The 18,143-nt window shown below is 46.6% G+C and overlaps 2 protein-coding genes across 2 annotated transcripts in view; one reads left to right on the top strand and one right to left on the bottom strand.

The window, feature by feature from the left end:
• The window catches only part of LOC107187762 (nuclear migration protein nudC), an 85,967-nt gene that overhangs the window by 1,366 nt on the left and 66,458 nt on the right, over window positions 1-18,143 (top strand). The window lies entirely within an intron of this gene.
• Window positions 729-16,478, bottom strand: LOC107187764. Its single transcript, XM_015575928.1, has 4 exons — window positions 16,413-16,478; window positions 2,325-2,510; window positions 1,258-1,522; window positions 729-754 (listed from the first exon to the last, which is right to left on the bottom strand). Exons 1-4 carry the CDS (start codon window positions 16,476-16,478, stop codon window positions 729-731), a joined length of 543 nt encoding a protein of 180 aa, XP_015431414.1.

Here is an 18,143-nt window from a genome sequence, read left to right as displayed (position 1 = left end):
TCCGTCAACGTTAATCGAAGAAGTACTATTTATGTGTGTCTCGCGCACGAGACTTTCGAAATTTCGTTGATAACGACGATACCGTAACCATCTAACGCGTTACAACTGCATCGTGTCGGTTCTCCACTTAACTCTGTTCGAATCGCTCCATTGGCTTTGTTCACGATCTCAAGATCGTTCGGGGAGAACCGATCCGAATGGAACGAGAAAGCTGTAGCCTATACACGCATCGAATCTTATTTAAAAAGAGAAAGGAAACATGGTGATATAAAGGTTCTACAATACTCGTCGAAGTTAGAGGGCTCGCCAGCCCTCACGTGGAATACTCGAGGGCTCCAACGAGATAGGATCCGCGTTGAGCTATCTGTGTATCCGCGCATACTAAAACTAAGTTCATTACATGAATGTAATTACTGAGTTTTCACGTACCGCACGTCGAACACGGTGCAATACAGCCTTTGAAACATTATCTCGAATCGAGAACGTCTAATCGAGCTTTTTTTTTTACCCTAACGCTCTAAGTGGTCAGAATATACATGTACAGTGGTATAATACGAATAAATCGGTCGCTTCTGATCAGGGACGTTCGGTTTCAGTTCATCCGCGTCTACTAGGGGAACGATTTACGGTCCCCATGTTTCGTTGTCCGCGTGTTCTTCCGTTTTGTTCGCTGTCTCGCAGTAGATCCAAACGTCCACGGTCACCCGACTGCTAACCTCGGCTTCGGCCTAGTGATACTTGTCGCGAATTCTCACTGGAACCAAAAGGAAATAACACGGAGACCGGTGGAGGATTCATTTAAACACAGCGACGTTAATGAGGAATTGAAGAGCTCAGTTTTAATCAAATACAGAATTTTAACATAGTTGTGTCAAACCTAGTGTAACAGAACCGTGAACATTCGTAAAGTCGTCGCTCTGGTGATTTCAGTGCGTGGTAAGAACATTACCACTGGACTCCAGAAGACCATGAAGATGATGATCAGTTTTTGTATGCTGTACAACTTAGTGTACAATGGTTAATTATTAGAAAGAAATCTTGAAACATATATTAACAAAATACTATTATAGAAACCACGAATCTTTTGGCTCGAACTTATGAAGACAATGTGTGATAAGACATACACAAATTCATTTGTGTCCATTCAGTAAACTCTCATCCACGTCACAACAGTTCTAATTGGACACGAATTCCGAGAAGATCAAATCTACCTAAGGAAGCTCTTCAATTAGGGAACAGTGACTGGAGAATACTCACTTTCCATGTAAAGGATCCCAAGAAGCAGGCCGACCATGAACAGGAAGCTCATCGTGCATACGAGCACGGTGAGCTGGTGTCTCGCGCAGCAGGACTTCCTATAGACGGTGGTGGGTCTGCCTAGACCGTTCACGACGGTGAAGTGGGTGCTGCTCGCGACCGATGCGGTGTCCGTCTGTTTCGGCGCCGTCACCGTGGGCGGATGAATAGCTGCGAGATTGGCCAGGTTCGCAGCTGTCAATAGCAACGTGCCCGACGCGGCACTCTGCAACAGACGAGGGTGACGATGTAACGAACGGTCAGCGAATTTTCGAGTCGAAATCGCGCGAAACGCCTGCGGTCCTCCTCGACACGATCGCGGTCAAATTGTAATTGATGAATTTATGGACACGTGTGAGAGTCGTGAAAGTTGATGTACCGTCGAACCTTGTTGGAGTCTTGTCGGTGGTTCACGGTAACGTGAGAAATTTCTTCGGGGAAATCTGAAACGTCTTGTACAGTCCAGGAGGTCTTCGTAATCGTGATACTCCTTTGGTACAAACTGTTTAACATTACTTCTAAAGTCTTGGAAGACTCCAGTGCAGCAGTTTGAGTCCTGTTGCTCCATTAATGATAATACAAAGAAGATACAAACCTATTTAAATGACGCTGGACAACTTCTGATGGGTTCGTGGGATCAGAGACGATCCTATGAACCTTGTTCGAACAGAAATGACCTTAACGTTACCAAAACAGATTTGGAATACTCAAAACTTTTCCAAGAATCATACTTGATATCCAACAAACCCATTGCACTCGCGTTTTCTCTAAATCCTCGTAAACCTGTAGCAGTATGTCTTCGTTTCGTTGTGTAAGACGGTTGTTCTGGCAAGTAGTCAGCTATTCCACCGAGAGAGCATTTCCACCGCTCGTCGGTAGTACATAAACGGAACAAAAGAACCGTGATCCGTAAATCGGTTAGTCCGTCAGGTCTACGTTCGTCAGACAATTCGTTGTCCGTCGTATGAATTCCGTTGCTTGGACTATCCCCAATCGTGATCTCGTTGGACGTGGAGACTCTCGCTTACGTGTGTACTGGCGGTCGAGCCTTGCGAGGACGTGGATCCCCGGGAAGGAGAGTTCGGGTGGAGATGATGATGAGCCCAGCTACCATTCTCGCTGTCCCTCTCGCTTCGTCCGACCAAGGACGGCCTTGGTATGTGCCAGGAAAGCGGGCTACCCGCTACCGCCGTCGTGGCCGCCGTCGCCTCGATCTGAAACCAACGTAAATCGACGTGAAGCTTTTGATTGCATAAGCGATAATGTCGCGCCGATTACACTTCTGCCTTCGCCCGCATGTCCTTCCACCTGCGACCGCGTGTCGTTTATCTGTCGCCGTTCGAACATTACTCTACATGCAGTTATACGCGGCCAGGGTATCGCCGTTCCATCTGTTCGACGCGAGCACCGACCGCGAGCGATCGGGATTGACCAATAAGCAGATTAAGTGGCCACTTAAAACGGTGTATTTTAAGCAAAACCGAACACCCTCCGCGGCCCATTACCTTTTAGAGTTCCCTGACACATCTTTCCCTGGTCTCTACCGCGCGAATTTAAACGTCGAAAAAATGTAAACGTCGCGAAATTAATTAGCCACATGAACGTCGTCGCCACTGGAAACCCAGCTTACGCGATTTTACGCGATAATAAAGCGCGCCAATGAGCCGGGAGAGAGTAAGAAAGCATTGTATTCAAACGTTCTAAAGAGTGTCGCAACCCCGTTCATTGTTCTAGCCTGGTCCCATCTGCGGGTAGCCTTATTGTCTGTTTCAACGACGACGAAATACACGGCGGATGATGCACCGAACGAAACCACGTGTCGTCCCTTCTAGAATCTTGTCCGTAGTGAGAAAGAGAGAGAAGAGAGAGTCGTATCCCTTCACGATATTCCAGGGCATTAGAACGATAGATCATTGGTACCAATCGTCCATTCTTTGTAACACAACGATTGCGCACGCGAGTTGGGATCAATCGAGTATGACGTATAGAGGAACGAGTGGTTTCGGGATCGCTCCCACTTTTCCACGAAGGAAGAATTTCGTCGGTCCAGTGGGCCCACGCCGGGGGCCCGGTCTCTCGACATTCCGGTTTGCTCGTTGCACAACGACGCGATATACTCTCGAATTCTGCTGTTGGACCCGTTGCTGGTAACGTTCTACGTTATTTTTTGCGTTTCGTCGTTGTTGTCGTCGTCGTTGCGCGTTTCCTCGGTTCAGCGAAGCACGGTCCCAAGGTGCACGGCCGCGAACATTTTCAGGGCCAGGCGCCAAACCTGCGGACCATTTCCGTGATTCTCTGACACTGGAAGTTCTCCCCCCCCTACCTCCCCCTCATTGACCACGTACGTACGCGTGCGCGTACACACCGATTACGCCGGTTAATTGGCCATTTTCGCACGTAAATCAGCCGCGTTTCGCACCGCGGTGGCCTACCTTCGCCGTTGCCCACCGGCCGCCGCCCAAGGTCCGAGGTCTCTCTCTCTGCCTTCTTTTTCGTCCCCCCCCCCCCGCGCGATCGGTTTTTCAAGCGGGCCTATGCTCCAGATCGAAGGTGTATCGGCTCTAATGGAACCCAGCATTGGGGCCCGGAGACCGTCCGAGACAGGATTTATGCGTCCTGTCCGGGCGTGGCCGATACACAGAGAATAACGTGGAAGCAGCCTTGTCCGGTGCATTTTTGCCGATCCCGATCTTCCGGTACTTGCACGAAACGAGGGCCGAGGGCAAAGCGTCGGCTCGATCGGGCCGCTGATCTTTGCGAACAATTCCGATCGATCCGATGACGCAGATCGATCGGGAACCTTCGACCATGGTATCGTTAACCCTTCGATTAACCTTGTGGCCAAGTTCGTCTAATGATTATTGTGAGAAGGGATGTTTTCGATGATATATTGTTCATCGTAGAATTTTCAAGTTTAAAATGATTGAATTGCATCGAGTATATTGAAATTAAATGCCGCGACCTGCATCTGGCGCAACAGATCCTAGACAATGGAGAAGTAGAACGGCAACGAATCCGTCGGGAACCGAAGTTTCATAACTGAATCCCGATACTCGACAGAGCGCTGTGTCGCCGGTGACAGGTATTCGTTGCGCGGCGCTCGGGTATGTCTCGAAATTTTTGCCCGACACGAGAGGTCTCAGCCCTGTCGGTGGGAGATAGAGACGCTGTTGCTCGGCCCAGAAACGAGAAGGAGAGAATGGCCGACGCTCAAAGAGAGGCGTCGTGAAAAATTTTTGTGGAATTCAATACAGTGGTCAGCCTCGAAGCGCCGCACCTGTGCCGGGCCCACGTAATGCGACACTCTTGATTTTTTACGCTGACCGCTTATTTCTCTCCGGGACTGTGCGCGCGCGGGAGATTCGAACAGTTATTCTGGCCTCGATCGTCTTCCCACCGTGTTTGGTAGGTTGGTCGAGTGTGTTAACAACGGGAAGACAGAGTCGTGAGCAATCATCGTCGAAAAGAGCAAAGTTAAACAAAAAACCCCTTCGGGATGGTGGGATCAGGAAGTATTAAATTCATTAGTTAATCGATATTCGCCTCATTCTGCCGGATCGCATTACTCTCTTCTGGTTTTTAAATAACCATGATTCGGCGAATTTAAGTAGACTGAAGTGTCCGTGTCTCTTTTTGCCGGTCCATTCGCTTTTTGTTTGCTCGGTCCCGATCATTTATGCAAAAATTCCCGTTCGCCAGTGGAAGCCGGTGACTCGATTGGAATTTAACTCGGAGCAATTTAATTCGTTAACCGGTTGCATTAGGTTCGATTGCGCGCGAATCGAGAAGATTCATCCGGGAACGGACACGTCAGTACCCACCACCCTCGGGCTACGTTTTCTCGTTACAAGTCGGAACGCTTGAGGTTTGCCGCGGATTAGCGCGCGGCACTAATGAACATCGTCCGAACGGGTGCGTGAACATATGATCATAAAAAGATATATGTTACAAGGTAGCCGATAACAGACTCCGTGGTTTCACCTTGTTCATTCGGAGGCACGGATGGCTTTCGTTCGTCAATGAGACTCGAGGGGCATAGGAATGTAGTTCGTGAAAATGTTTCCTTGTCTTTGATTTGTGGCCATTGTACGCCTTCTATGGAGCTTCGATATATAAATATGTTAATAGAGGCGGTAGTATTCTTGAATTTTTAAAGAAAGAAAGGTTTTCGACAGTTTGAATGGAATAATTAAATTGAGAGCTAAGAGTTCGGTCGACGGATCCTTTTGAACTCGTCCCTTCTTTCTGGTTCGTTCCCTTATTGCGTACCTTCGATTTTGAAATTTTTTGTCGCGAGAAACTTTAGAAATACAATCCCTTCTCCATACACGGATGGTTCAAAGTTCCAAACAGTTTCTTTCTTCGTCGCTTAAATGTCGAAAATGAACAGAGTACTTTATGTAAGAATGCTTTTATAGTCGGGGATTCCCAGCTCCGACTAGAGAACTGTGCAAGTCCCCCTCTCCACGCACGCTGTCCGATGTCTGGACAGTAAGCTTCTTTTTTCCTGGACACACCTACGATCGAGCAAACCGGATTTTCTATACTGTCGCGGCGCGTTCACCCTTTCCGTGTACGTCGACCTTAATATTTCGCCGTCCGATGATTCTACTCCTAGCCACGCGTTCAAATCACCTCTCGTTCGTATCGCATTACTCACGATTTTATTACGCGAAATCAACCTGCACAGGTCGTTTCAGTTTTGTCATTGACATTTCTATTGTTCCATCGACTACAATGTCTCTCCATATAAAACACACGGATCCATTAAACGTTAGATACCAGTTTACTCGAGTTTCTTTCGACCGACAGATCGCAGTGCCTATCATAGACAAAGCTCGTTGTCCCTCTAGACTTCGTTCAAGGATGTCTCTAATAACAGCCGACATTACGTTCTCTCGGTTGATATAATGTAACGCCTTAGTTACGTCGGTGTCAGGTAACAATCAGAGGGAGTCATTACACCGGCCAGGCTAGTTAAGGTGAACGCAATCAAAATCGCGCGCGAACGTAACCACTTCGATCCGGATCGACCGTATCCTCCCTCGCGAGAAAAACTGAAGTGAAAAAAATGAATGTAACAACGTCTCGCGACGCATAGTAAGCAGCGATTTTATGAATCGTGCAACCTATTATTTACCACTATTAAAGATGAGGAGGCAATAATTTTAGTAATGCGCGAGTTTCGACACATTCCGGCATCTTCGCGCGCTAGTCGGCCCGGTTTTCGCGGCTCGATCCTCGTCACGGGTAAACGTTGCCACACTGAAAACATAAATCTAAGGCCCCCTTTTGCCGCGCGATCGTCTACATATTTTGCAACGTGCCTGGCTCATTATATCGACTATTGCACTCCGTGCGCTAGCGCGCGTTATGTTTACCGGTCTCGCGCCGAGCTGAGAAAGAATCGGAGTCGTTCGATTGCGATCATCTGCTAGGCGAATCCTCTCGCGTTCGATCCGTATCATCTGGCATCATTTATAATCGACACTTCGCGGACACGTCGACGAAAAGTCCTTGAAACAACTCTGTTCCGTCTAAAGTCTAGACTCTGAATCGAACACGAACGTGTTGCACGGAGTTACGAAACGGATTCGGGAACGAGGGGAGCTTTTTACAGCTCGTGAAATCGGCTGCATGCCTCCTGTCGAGCTTCGCGATCTTACCAACTGTCCAATGTTTACGATCTTGTCCTATTATCTTGTTTTATCGGCGGGATCGGTTATTAAATCGTGTATGGCGCCGCGTTGACTTGAGAGAAGTCGACGTATGAAATATTTGAACATTGGATAACCATTGGGAACGTGTCGTCCGGTGTTCTGTTATTAACCCTCCGCAGGCAAACGTATTTCTTTATACTTCGTAGGCTAACTGGGTTGTTTATATCCAAGTCTAGTTTTTTTACTGTTTCAGGACATAAAAAGATCTGAAAAAATTCTGAGATACTCACGAAAGCCTGTACCATATTAAATAATATTTCGTTAAGTCAAACGTTTAAAACTTTTTTCAATAAAAGCACGAATACGGAGGAAAGTCCGGGAACAATAGGATTTCACTTGGGTCGTCAACGACCTACGTTGCCCACTGCTCTGCGCTGTACCATTTACTGCAATCTCATCTTGCGAATAATACCAAAAATAGTAGACTCTTTCAATTGAAACGATCTGTATATCTTCTATAGAAATCCATACATACGAACTTCCCGGTGTTTAAAATCCTATTTGAAATTCTAGAAAAGAGTCTCCGTAAGAAAGTTGTGGTCCACCGCTGGCCATCGTTACAACACGAATTCCATAGATTTGCAAATAAAGTTCACGGGTATCGGCGTTCCCCTTATTCACGGAAGTCGAATACACCGCCTATAGGCGTAAGTTCCAGCGAGGCGCATTTCGGTTTTAAGACCTCGTCGTTCATGTAACCGCGTCGCAAGATAACAGAGTTCGTTCCGCGGGTTACGGTTGAAAGAGAGTCCCGGTGAAAACTCTCGGAACGCACACTCGTACATACAGGTAAATAGGAGAACGTGTGCGCGCACGGAGACGCGGCGATGCACACCGACCGATTCAGGAAACGGCTTTCTTCCTCTTCTACGGACGATTCTTCCTTTCAACTCTCGAAGATTCACGCCGCGGTAACCCGAGGACTTTCGTTCTCCCGCTGCCGCGCCGATCGTCTGTTAACCGGTAAGCCGAGTCGAGTGTTTGCCAAGCGTTCGTACGCGAAAAATAATCCGCCGTTGCGATCGAAGGGAGACCTTTACTAAAGGAACAACGTCTAAGAATATGGCCACTGTCGTTTTAAACGATCGACGAAATTTATCGGTGAATCGATTCACCTTGATCGTACCACGCTGTATTCGATCACAGGCTAAACGTTCCGATCGCCTTAACGAGCACAGAAGCGTTCTCCGATAATGACGGATGATTACCAATAAGGCGCCTCACCACGTTGATGTACAATATATATCGGACTTCGATTCATCGTAGAAACCTTTTGCCGGCGTTTCGAGCGGCCGTTTTTTCCTTGCAAATTGACCTGGTATCTACTAATTGGCAATCAGACCGACCTCGACGACGCACGGAAAGAGGAAGGCGAGAAGGACATTTAGACAGACGCCAATTTACGTTATAGTTTTCACGCTTCTTCGCCGCTGGGATCGCTCTCGACGCGAGGGAAAAAAGAAAACTGTGGACAGAGATGGGACTTTATCGCGTAATGTCGCTACGGAAGTTAGGATTGATCGATGTATAGAGGATGCTATAGAGTTAATTGTATCCGGGATCATTAGGACGTTTCGGAGCGATCACCGTAATAGTTATTATTCGGATAATTAAATCGCGGTCGTCATTACGGTTAAATGATCGTTGGGGTTATTAAACAAACGTACTTACACTTTTGCTGGAATTCGAGTGGAACCGAGAGCGGTACAGTAAATTCTCGATGAATGCTCGGAAAAATCTCTACGTTTAATGTTTCTGTTTCATCCCCACTACTGCTTTTAATCTTTGTCGGCCATCGGCGAAATACAAAGGCGAGCTACTGAAGCTCGGCCTGAAATTTCTGACGTGTGGAAGTAGTGTCCCTCTACGATAACTATTCCAAGATTTACTGTAGATTCTTTTCGAACGTTTTGTCCGTATTCCTTGAACCTTTATCGATTTTAATCTGGTAACTGGAGTAAATTCTCATTAATGGTTACAGACTGTCTTACGTTGAATTACTTTTGAAAGGGTTCTGTCAATCCTCCGAATAGACCTAGTCCATTTTAACTTCCGCTGAAATTTCGAATAATATGTTATATCTCTGTATTGTCTCATGTCCTTCGTCATCGATAATTGCAGTGGGCGCGTATCAGATATTTCACGCCACCATACCACGAAACGCCTTCCCATTCGCCGTGGATAACATCTCGTGGGCTGCGAAATTGCTAGGTACGCGAGCGAACATTTTAACCTCCGGTTCCGCGTACAATTCAGTTCCACCTTTCCGGGTGAGTCGTGAACCACTCGAGGAGGCTCGTCGGCGTTATGTCATCGGGGATCTAGTAGCGGAAATTTAATTAGTCCCTGTGATTTGCACGCTCGACTACTCCTTCGCGTTCCCTTTACGATCCGTCGAAGAATTCGCTGTATATACTCGTTTATCTTCATTAGCCTTCGGTGGAAACCCTCCAGTATCGCCGCTGGCTATTTCGTCAAGTGTAACGAGAGATTTAACTCCGGCAGCGCAACGCTACCATTTTCCTCTATGGCTAGTGACCATTTTAACGCTGGAACCTCAGTTTTCACGAGCTTCTAATTGGCTGTATATAGAAGAATTCCTTTTAATTGCCGGTCTTCGAGGATGTCGTTTATATTTCCGATGCGTTGTTTATGAGATGCTTTACGCTCTCAGATCGATTCTTCGTTCAATTTCTTGGAGGTTTTTAACTTGGCTAAATCGCTATTCAGGCTTCGTTTTTAATTATTCTTTATTTTCTCTTATTTATTTTCGTATCTCTGAATTTGTCACCTTTCTTCGAGGTCTGTTCTTCGGTGCTTACTATTATTATAAGGTAAAGATTGTCCGCCTTTCGATTTCTACGCGTAAACAAAACTTTCGCCCGTTTAACAAGCCTCTTGACACGGAGGCTGTCCCCGAAACTCATTCGTGTCCGCCGAACTTTCGTTCGCTTTCTTTCCTTGCGCAAAATTCGAGCCACGCGCTTAGGAGCGAGTCAGCGGGACGCCGAACGTGTATACATATATAAGATTTACCGCTATCGGCGTCGATAATACCGCGAGCCAACGTTCATTTATCGTTCCCCGTATAGCCTGGAGCGTCAGTCACCGAGATCGAACAAGCCCCGTCGATCCACGAAACCGATCGATTCCAGCCGGTATTTTCCTCCCGCGAAAAGCCGACGCGAGGCTTCGATAAATCAACGAACCCCGATCGAAGCTATAAATAAAGCGAGCCGAGAATATATTGATTTCATAACGCCCGGGCAATTCTGTTTTGCAAATTATTGACGCGCGTCTCTCAGTCTACGCTGTCACGAGTCGATCGATTCCTACGATAAAGTATAGGTTGCTGAAACGGTGGATTAATGTTATTAGTCGAACCGAGATCGAGGCACAAGTTACAGGTATTTATTTACCATTTTATCGTCGATAGAATGCACTTTTTTTTCATCCGTTAACCTGCAAGCTGTGACCACGGTATTAGCCGTTTTTGCATTCGTAAAAATACAGTTAAACGTACGATGAAATCCTCCCAGGTTTGTGTGCAACAGCCAAACGCATCGTCGCGTCACGTTCTCCAGTCATCGACGTGAAATATCACGAGCGCGCGTTCCACAGGATCTTGCTCCGAGAAACCTTCTCTAGGTCGTTCGGAACCGACACCGCCTCTGGCCAATTTGCATTTACAACGTAAATAAAGAATCTGCCGTGGCGGCGGCGCCCCGAAATTGCGACACCGCGCGGAATTACGTCCGACTCGCGTGCCACCGGGCTAAACGAGGCGCTCGTGTTACACAGTTTGCCTTTCTCATTGCATCTGTCTCGCCTTCTTTCGCCTGTCCCCTATCGTCGACACGTTAAATGATTTATCTAATATGGTGTCGATCGTTCACAAACGCGCCAGGTCCGACAAATGTGTCACGATCCGTCAGATCGAGTCCTTATGCAGATGACGCGGGCAAGGATAACGCAATGTACATGTATCTCGACACAGCGAGCCTTGTGGGATCATTGGAAACGATTGTTTCTTTTTTCGACGAGCCATTTCCGAGACACGTTCGGCCGTATTCCATTCGAAGATCGATGAGATAGTTGGCCAACAAGGTTCACCCTCTCGGTGAACGAGGAACTGATTTTTTGGGTAGAAAAAAAAAATTGTCACGGTACTTTGGTATACGGAATGAAAGTTTGACACACATTGTATCTATCACGTAACCTAACGGAATGTCTCCTCGATAAACCGGCAAGTCGCGTAAGAGTGAATTACGTAATTACCAGGATGGTTAGGAATTTTAGCGTCTCTCTGTGTCATCATCGTTTAGTCATCGGGATTTCGGTTCTTTCGACTGGGCGGTGGAACCGACACGCCCAAGTGGAAGCGATAGCGATCAGTGCGTAAGAAGGAACATTAGATCCTGCACGATAAGTGTCAATTTACGGTGCACTTAATGGAGACGTTGAGGGCTTGATTACAGCGTTGTCGAGCGGTACAAAATTATATTCCCGGCATGAGAATGATCGAAGTAAACTGTTATGGGTCTAGATCCGTATCACTTCCGAGGATCAAGGTCCGCATATTGACCGCTTCAATAAAATCGCTCCTTTTTACTTACTCACGAAGTTAATGTAATCTTTATTATTACTCGAATCGTTTTCCACTACTTCCTTTTTCGTGAACTTGCTCTTACCGATCACTCTGTTAACGCTGAAATTGGAGCAGCACGTGCGTAAGGTAATTCCATATTAAATACAACTATACAATGATTCCTAGAAACTTGATTCTGTCCTTTGTCGAATGGAAAATTGTTTCCCAGCTATCTAGCAGTCATGTCAGAACCACGAGAATGTCACTTTTCATGGGAATAATCATCAAAAAGGACCATCCAGTTTCTATCGTAACCCATACAAAATACAAATGTCGCATAAATTATCGCGATCCTGTCGCGTTCTTTCCCCCCCCCCCCGCGAAAGTAATTTGCATGCAACAGGAGAAAGCACTCTACATTACAAAATCAATTTCACTGATTCGATCTTAGACCAAACAAAACCGCCGCCATGTCTCTTACGTAGTGTGTGACCCGATAATTGGACCTTGGTTCGAAAAGAGATTCGGCCGATTTGTGAGCAGACGTTTCCCTCTTAGCGGTCTCCCGTTAATGTTACCCTAGAGCTTTCCTAAACCGCACACGTAACGATCCGTCATCTGGTCGACGAACGTATTCCTCCCGTCCCAGAGATAAACGAGCCTCTCGTGGCTCGGCGTTCGAGTCATCAAGGCGGAAAGTGAAATCCAACGACGCGGTAGCTGCGTGGTCTCTTAAGGTCAACGACTGAAAATTGTTTTCGCACACTGATTAATTAGTACTCTAATCCGCCAGGGCCACACTGGATCCTTCCATCCTGTACGGATCGCTATATTTCCCTACCGTTGAACGATGGCGCAAGCTATTCTTGTTCCCGTGACACGAAGGCCATTCTGGTCGCATCCGCGAGATAAAGGACGGTCAGGAGAATTAAAAATTCGACATCCAGGGAAATATATCGTTGATTATTTATTTATTTATTTTTGAAATGCTGCCACCGGCATGCGAAGGCTACCGGCCAGTTTTGATGTTTCGGTTGTGAAGCTGTTATTTTTCACGAAACAGCGTCTCATCGGGTGAGATTTTGGCATACACGCGGTGTCTTTCGAAATGTATGGCAAAACCCGGAAGCTGAATCTTCTATAGGAACTTTCGTTTTTCGAAAGAATCAACACGTAGGAAATAAATCCTCGGGTGCCTCCGAATATTTAAAAAAGAAATTAAACGCTGCGTTATGTTTGCTTGGACTGTATTATCACCTGTATTTAACTCTACAGAATAGTATAATCACAAGGTCTAGGCCAGTAGTGGCGATCCTTTGTAAATGCGCGTTCCAAAAATTTATAAACAATATTTATTTAGTTGCTGACGTGTCGAGCAATTTTTAATAGAGATAAATCTAATAAAAGAAATAATTATTGGAGACTTGTACTGAATGAATTTTGAAAATTAACATAAAATTTCATGAACTTTAACCTGTAAAAATCGATATCAATTATATATTAATGAGATTTCTTATTCGTTTCCTTAGTTTAAAACAATTGAAAAAAGAGTCAGAATAATTTATAATTGCATAAAATATCACCGGTATATCACGTGCCAGCAAAATTTTCATAGGTACCACCACTAGCACGTGTGTCATACGTTCGTCATGTCTGGTTTAGGCGTTAAAGGGTTAAAAGATTTTCAATCGCTTCACCGCCATGTTGCTCTCAATACTTCGGTTCGGAATAGCGTTGTGCATGATTAAGCCCGCGATCAACGCGTTCCACTCGACTGGATAATAGTCCAACCCTGAAGTCTCTGGTGCACGCACATGTAACTATCACGATCCCCGCTTTAGAAGCCGATGATGAAACACGCGCCTCCACGCCTTCTAAATTGTAGGTGCGCGCGAAAGATCGCGCTCCCCCGAGATCAAAAGATCGCGGTCGCAGTTCCGCGAAACACCGGCGCGTTGTCAGGGCGAATGATCGATAACGGAGGCGACGAAATCTCCCTTTGAAAACGACCCAAACCTTCGTTTTCCACTTCGCTTGTATGCAGTTTCGCGTTTACAAGACATCCCCTCGCGACCGTACACGGCAAACACATGTCGATCGATGATCGATATCTATCCGACGATCGGGCGCGCGAGCAAGCCGTGTCTGCCGAGCAGCCGTTTTTTCCTTTATTTTTTGACCTTTCGGAAACGATTCGCTTTCTGTCCGGTAACGCGAGTTTCACTGCCGAAACTGTACAAGGTGAACGCAGTACATAAATCAGGATAATTCCCCCTCTCGCTGAAATGGTTCGCTGCGTCGATGATGTACAGGCCGTTGCAAAGTATGCGTACTCGATGATATTTACTGAAACTATGTTTCCTATTAATCTTAGTTTTCAGTGAAACTTTTGGAAAGAGGTTCCTGAATGTAGAAGATGATTAGCAGGTCGGGTATTAAAATTCTGGGTAGCTAGTTCGGATAGAAAATGTGCTGATACGACCTGTTGTAATCGGAAGAAAGAATCGTTCGACTGATCGAAAAGTTAGAAAGTCTGATTGCGTTAGCAAACGTTCCTGCGTCCTTGATTCAAATACCTTCCACGGTCCGTCAATTAAGGAACGAAAAAAGAAATTTAATTTATATTGACGATATTCCTGGTGTTGTTGAATTTTCGCGAAAACAAATTCTGAACAGTTGCTGTGACTTTGGACCTACTTGTACATGATTCGTAAATCTGGAGTGCCGATCAAAGTCCCCCCGGAGAGCCTGTAGAAACTTTAAATATTATAAAGTCATCGTTTACTTTCGGCTCCGTTCCTGGTCGTAAATTCCCTCGGATAAAGCCGATCGGGCGAGCTTGGGGTGGGGAGGAGCCGTTTAAAAAAATTATTCGCGAGCTTCGGCCGGCGCGCAGCTCCTACGTGCGGGGCTGTCTCGGCTAAGGTCGTAAACGATAGGACGCGAAGGAATTATGAAACGGGAATGTGAGAAATGGCCTACAGGTGGCTGCTTAACAGCTACCCGAGATTCAACCCGGAGCTACCACAGAACCATGGAAATCGTTTTTCAGCGAGACGTACAATCTACTTTTATTGCACGACGCCCACTCGTCTAGCTGCGTGGCAGCCTGTCCTTTTTCCTTCGACGTAATAACCAGGAATCCTGGCTAGGAAACCGCGTTTAAAGTTTAGACCCCGCTAGAGGCCAGGAGAAACTGGCTACTTTTCAGACAAGTCAACAGCAACGCGATCCCGATGACGTTTTCTATTATGCTGGAGTCAGTTCAGTTTAATCTCAATCAATGTTTAATCAAATGGTGGCACACCTGTCCCTTCCGTTAACTCGATATTTTATGTCAGAGGCAATTTCAACCATCTATATCAGGGGTGGGCAAGTTCTTCGATAATAAGATCTACATAGAAATAATAATACTTTTCATACATTTTCGAATGATCAAGAGCCACAGAAATAAAATATTCTGATACTGGTATATAATATACTACTATAATCTCAGTATCCGCTAAAAGATGGGCGTACAAAAATTGTAGGTTTGTTATAAAAAAATTGAAGGTGACTTTGAAAACTTTGGAACAAAAGGTGAGATTTTGTTCGCCTAACAGATATACAGCAAAGGTGTATAAGAACTTGATGACGTTTATTCAGCATGGAATATTATATTATTCTATAATTATACATGTTCATTCCGCAGACAATAGACCATAGATTACACGAGATCTTTCATCTGGTTACTAATTTTGCCTGTTCTTCATTCAGCCAGTATTCAGTAGAATATGCACCGTCCTATGTCAGACATCTCCACAGATTCACGATAGCTACAGACTGTTCCACACAGACCATTCCTATTGCAATCTGTACACGGTTCAGTTTCAGCATTACTTTCATTTGTTATCTTATACAAATAATATGGGAACAATATTGTCCTTCGTTTCCCAAGTGGTCGCCGCAACGGCGGCTCGTTTTTGCATTACATAAACCGTAGATGGGTGTCAGGCATATTAAGTATTCCCGGTGAACGGTGTGTTACGGTATACGCGTACGCGTATATTGCCCGTGAACCTAAAGTTGTTCGCGCCGTCTTATACCAGAACAACTCGATTATCGAGACCGCACCGAGAGTTATAACGAATCGTTCCCCTCCCCGGTATAATCGGCCGATCGTTGAACCGCGTTCTCCGTGGTAAACTTGACGCCGAAACGAGAACAAACGATACACAGTGCGCACGAACGTTCTGTAATTATCGGCGAAACATTAGGCACAGAAAAATCTAGTTCCTGTTAGATAACATCTGGTGAAATTTTTCCTCGGACTTTCTCGAAATTTTATTGAAGATTTTATGTAACGGGTATTCGAAGTGTCTGGTCGTGAGGAAGCAAACGTCGGCCTGTAGTAACGTAACGCGATTCCATTTAATTATCTCTCCGAAGTTCCAGTTCCTTTTTCATCGATCGATGATCACCTCGCGGATGAGACTTTTTTGTCCGGCGGTGTTTCCCGCCAAACAAGGACCCACTACCACGGATCGTGAAAGTCTGTCGAATCCATCAGTGTCGTGTAATCACGGTTACATCTGCGCGCGGGGAATCGAGGCCTCCCGATGGCGGAAGGATCATCGAATAGAAAGCGAGAGACAGCGAGACGGAGAGAAAGAAGCGCGTCCGTAGTTCCGCGATGCAACCGGCTCTTCGACCGGCAGCCAAACACCGCGTGTGTGCCGCCTCGAAATCGCTGCCAGCAAGAGTATACACCTGCGAGTCGAACACACAGCAAGAAAGAGAAAGAAAATCGTTGGACAACAGGAACTTACGTCTCGAACGAAATCCTCGTGTTCGTCGTTGGAGGCCTCTTCCACGTTGATCCGGATTCCCGACATGTTCCGGGGTGTCTCTCCCTCGCGAAACCACTCCAGTAATCGACAATGCACACCCTTCGAGAATACTCGAATGGGGGATTAGAGTTCCTAGGTCTCTACCGTACCAAAAAAAAAAAAAAGAAACTTCGCACCTAGGAACCCCTATCACACTGTCTTCTATTTTCCCCGGGTTACCACCACTCCCGTGAAACTTCGGGCTGATATGGTCCCCGGTTGATGTTCACGTAACTCCACAAGAAACCCACTCGGGTCACGGTATATTTGTGCTTCGTGCGACTATCCCCGGAGAGGAGTTGGGTCAACCAAGGAGTACCCAGGGAGCTAAGAATGTCCACGAGCAAGAGTTCGTTGTCCTTTCTCTCCCTATCGAGAGCAGGACAAACGGTGGTGTCCCTCCGCCCTGGATGATCTCCCTCTGGTCCGTTTATCCTTCCGATGAAAAATCGTACACGAATTCACTGGCTTAGGTCTGATCACCGTGCAGACCCTAAAACCATCAGAGATGATTCCCCGTGTCTGTTACGTATCTGTACGCGGGTAAGTAACCGCGCGCGGTGCCGTTTTGCCCGTGGATGGATCGTCTCTCTCGCACGCGTGCGACTAGAGTCGCCGTCACATCTGGCCTTTGGACTGGCTGCCAGCACACGGCCAGATCGGTTTTATACCTTCGTATCTCCCACCCAGGGTGACGAGCGAGCGCGCTCACGGCACGTCGATCCTGCACGCGGCAAGCAGCAGCTCGCCACCAGCACCACCACGGCCGAGGAGAGGATCGATCCTTTTTCTTTTCTGCTTCCTTCCTCCCCGTATACGTGTACTGTGTTTTACCAGGAACACGCAGACAGGTAGGTGCGCTGGCTGGCCGATTTAGGCGCAAGGACGAGCCACGGAATAAGGAAAGGGACACGATCTTGTACCCTATCCACGATTCCGTTGTCCGAATGGTTCGATCCTCTCAGCCGGACGAACGCTTATCTTACTCGTCTTTCTCGGTTTTATGTACCTGAATAGAGGAAACCGAGGACCGCCTTGTCTGACACCTTTTATCTGTATCGTAACTCGTATTACATACAACGCGTCGAACAGAGCTATTAACGTTTCGCAGACTTTCCTGCTCGTCGTCCATGGTGAACGCTGGTATATTCCACGAGATTAGTCGACGACCGACGGATTTACAACTGACGCTTGATGCCTGAAACGCTTTCTGCGTCGAGACGGAGATTTCGATACGCGCGGTCGACGCTTTCTTATCCGCTCGAGTCGTCGCCTAGGCTGAATTAATTCATTTTCTTGGTGGTTACCGGATCGAGTTCAAGTCAGCGTTGGTTTCATCTTTTTTTTCTTTCTTTCTTTTTTACGTGGGCATCCAAGTAACGTTGGTTCCTCCGCATCCGATCCTCCTCGTTGCAAACCTGTTCCCCCGTTTCCGGCCAGGTATGCGTAGGCACGGAGAAGTAGGAGGGTTCTCAAAGTTGCGGTCTTTTCTCGTCGGTTTGGTCTCGTCTCCGGTTGATTTGTTTGGGGAAAGAAAAGAACGTCGAAGAAGGGTGGCGACCGTGTGCGCCTGATCTCCCTCGAAAGATGCGCGTCACTTCTTTGTTCACCCTTGAACACCGGTTCTTGGGGATGCTGGGTATAGGGTGTTCAACGAAATACGGGTACGAC

This window comes from Dufourea novaeangliae, unplaced genomic scaffold (genome assembly GCF_001272555.1).
Source record: "Dufourea novaeangliae isolate 0120121106 unplaced genomic scaffold, ASM127255v1 scaffold101, whole genome shotgun sequence".
NCBI lineage: Eukaryota > Metazoa > Arthropoda > Insecta > Hymenoptera > Halictidae > Dufourea > Dufourea novaeangliae.
This window is presented reverse-complemented; position numbering and strand designations above follow the sequence as displayed.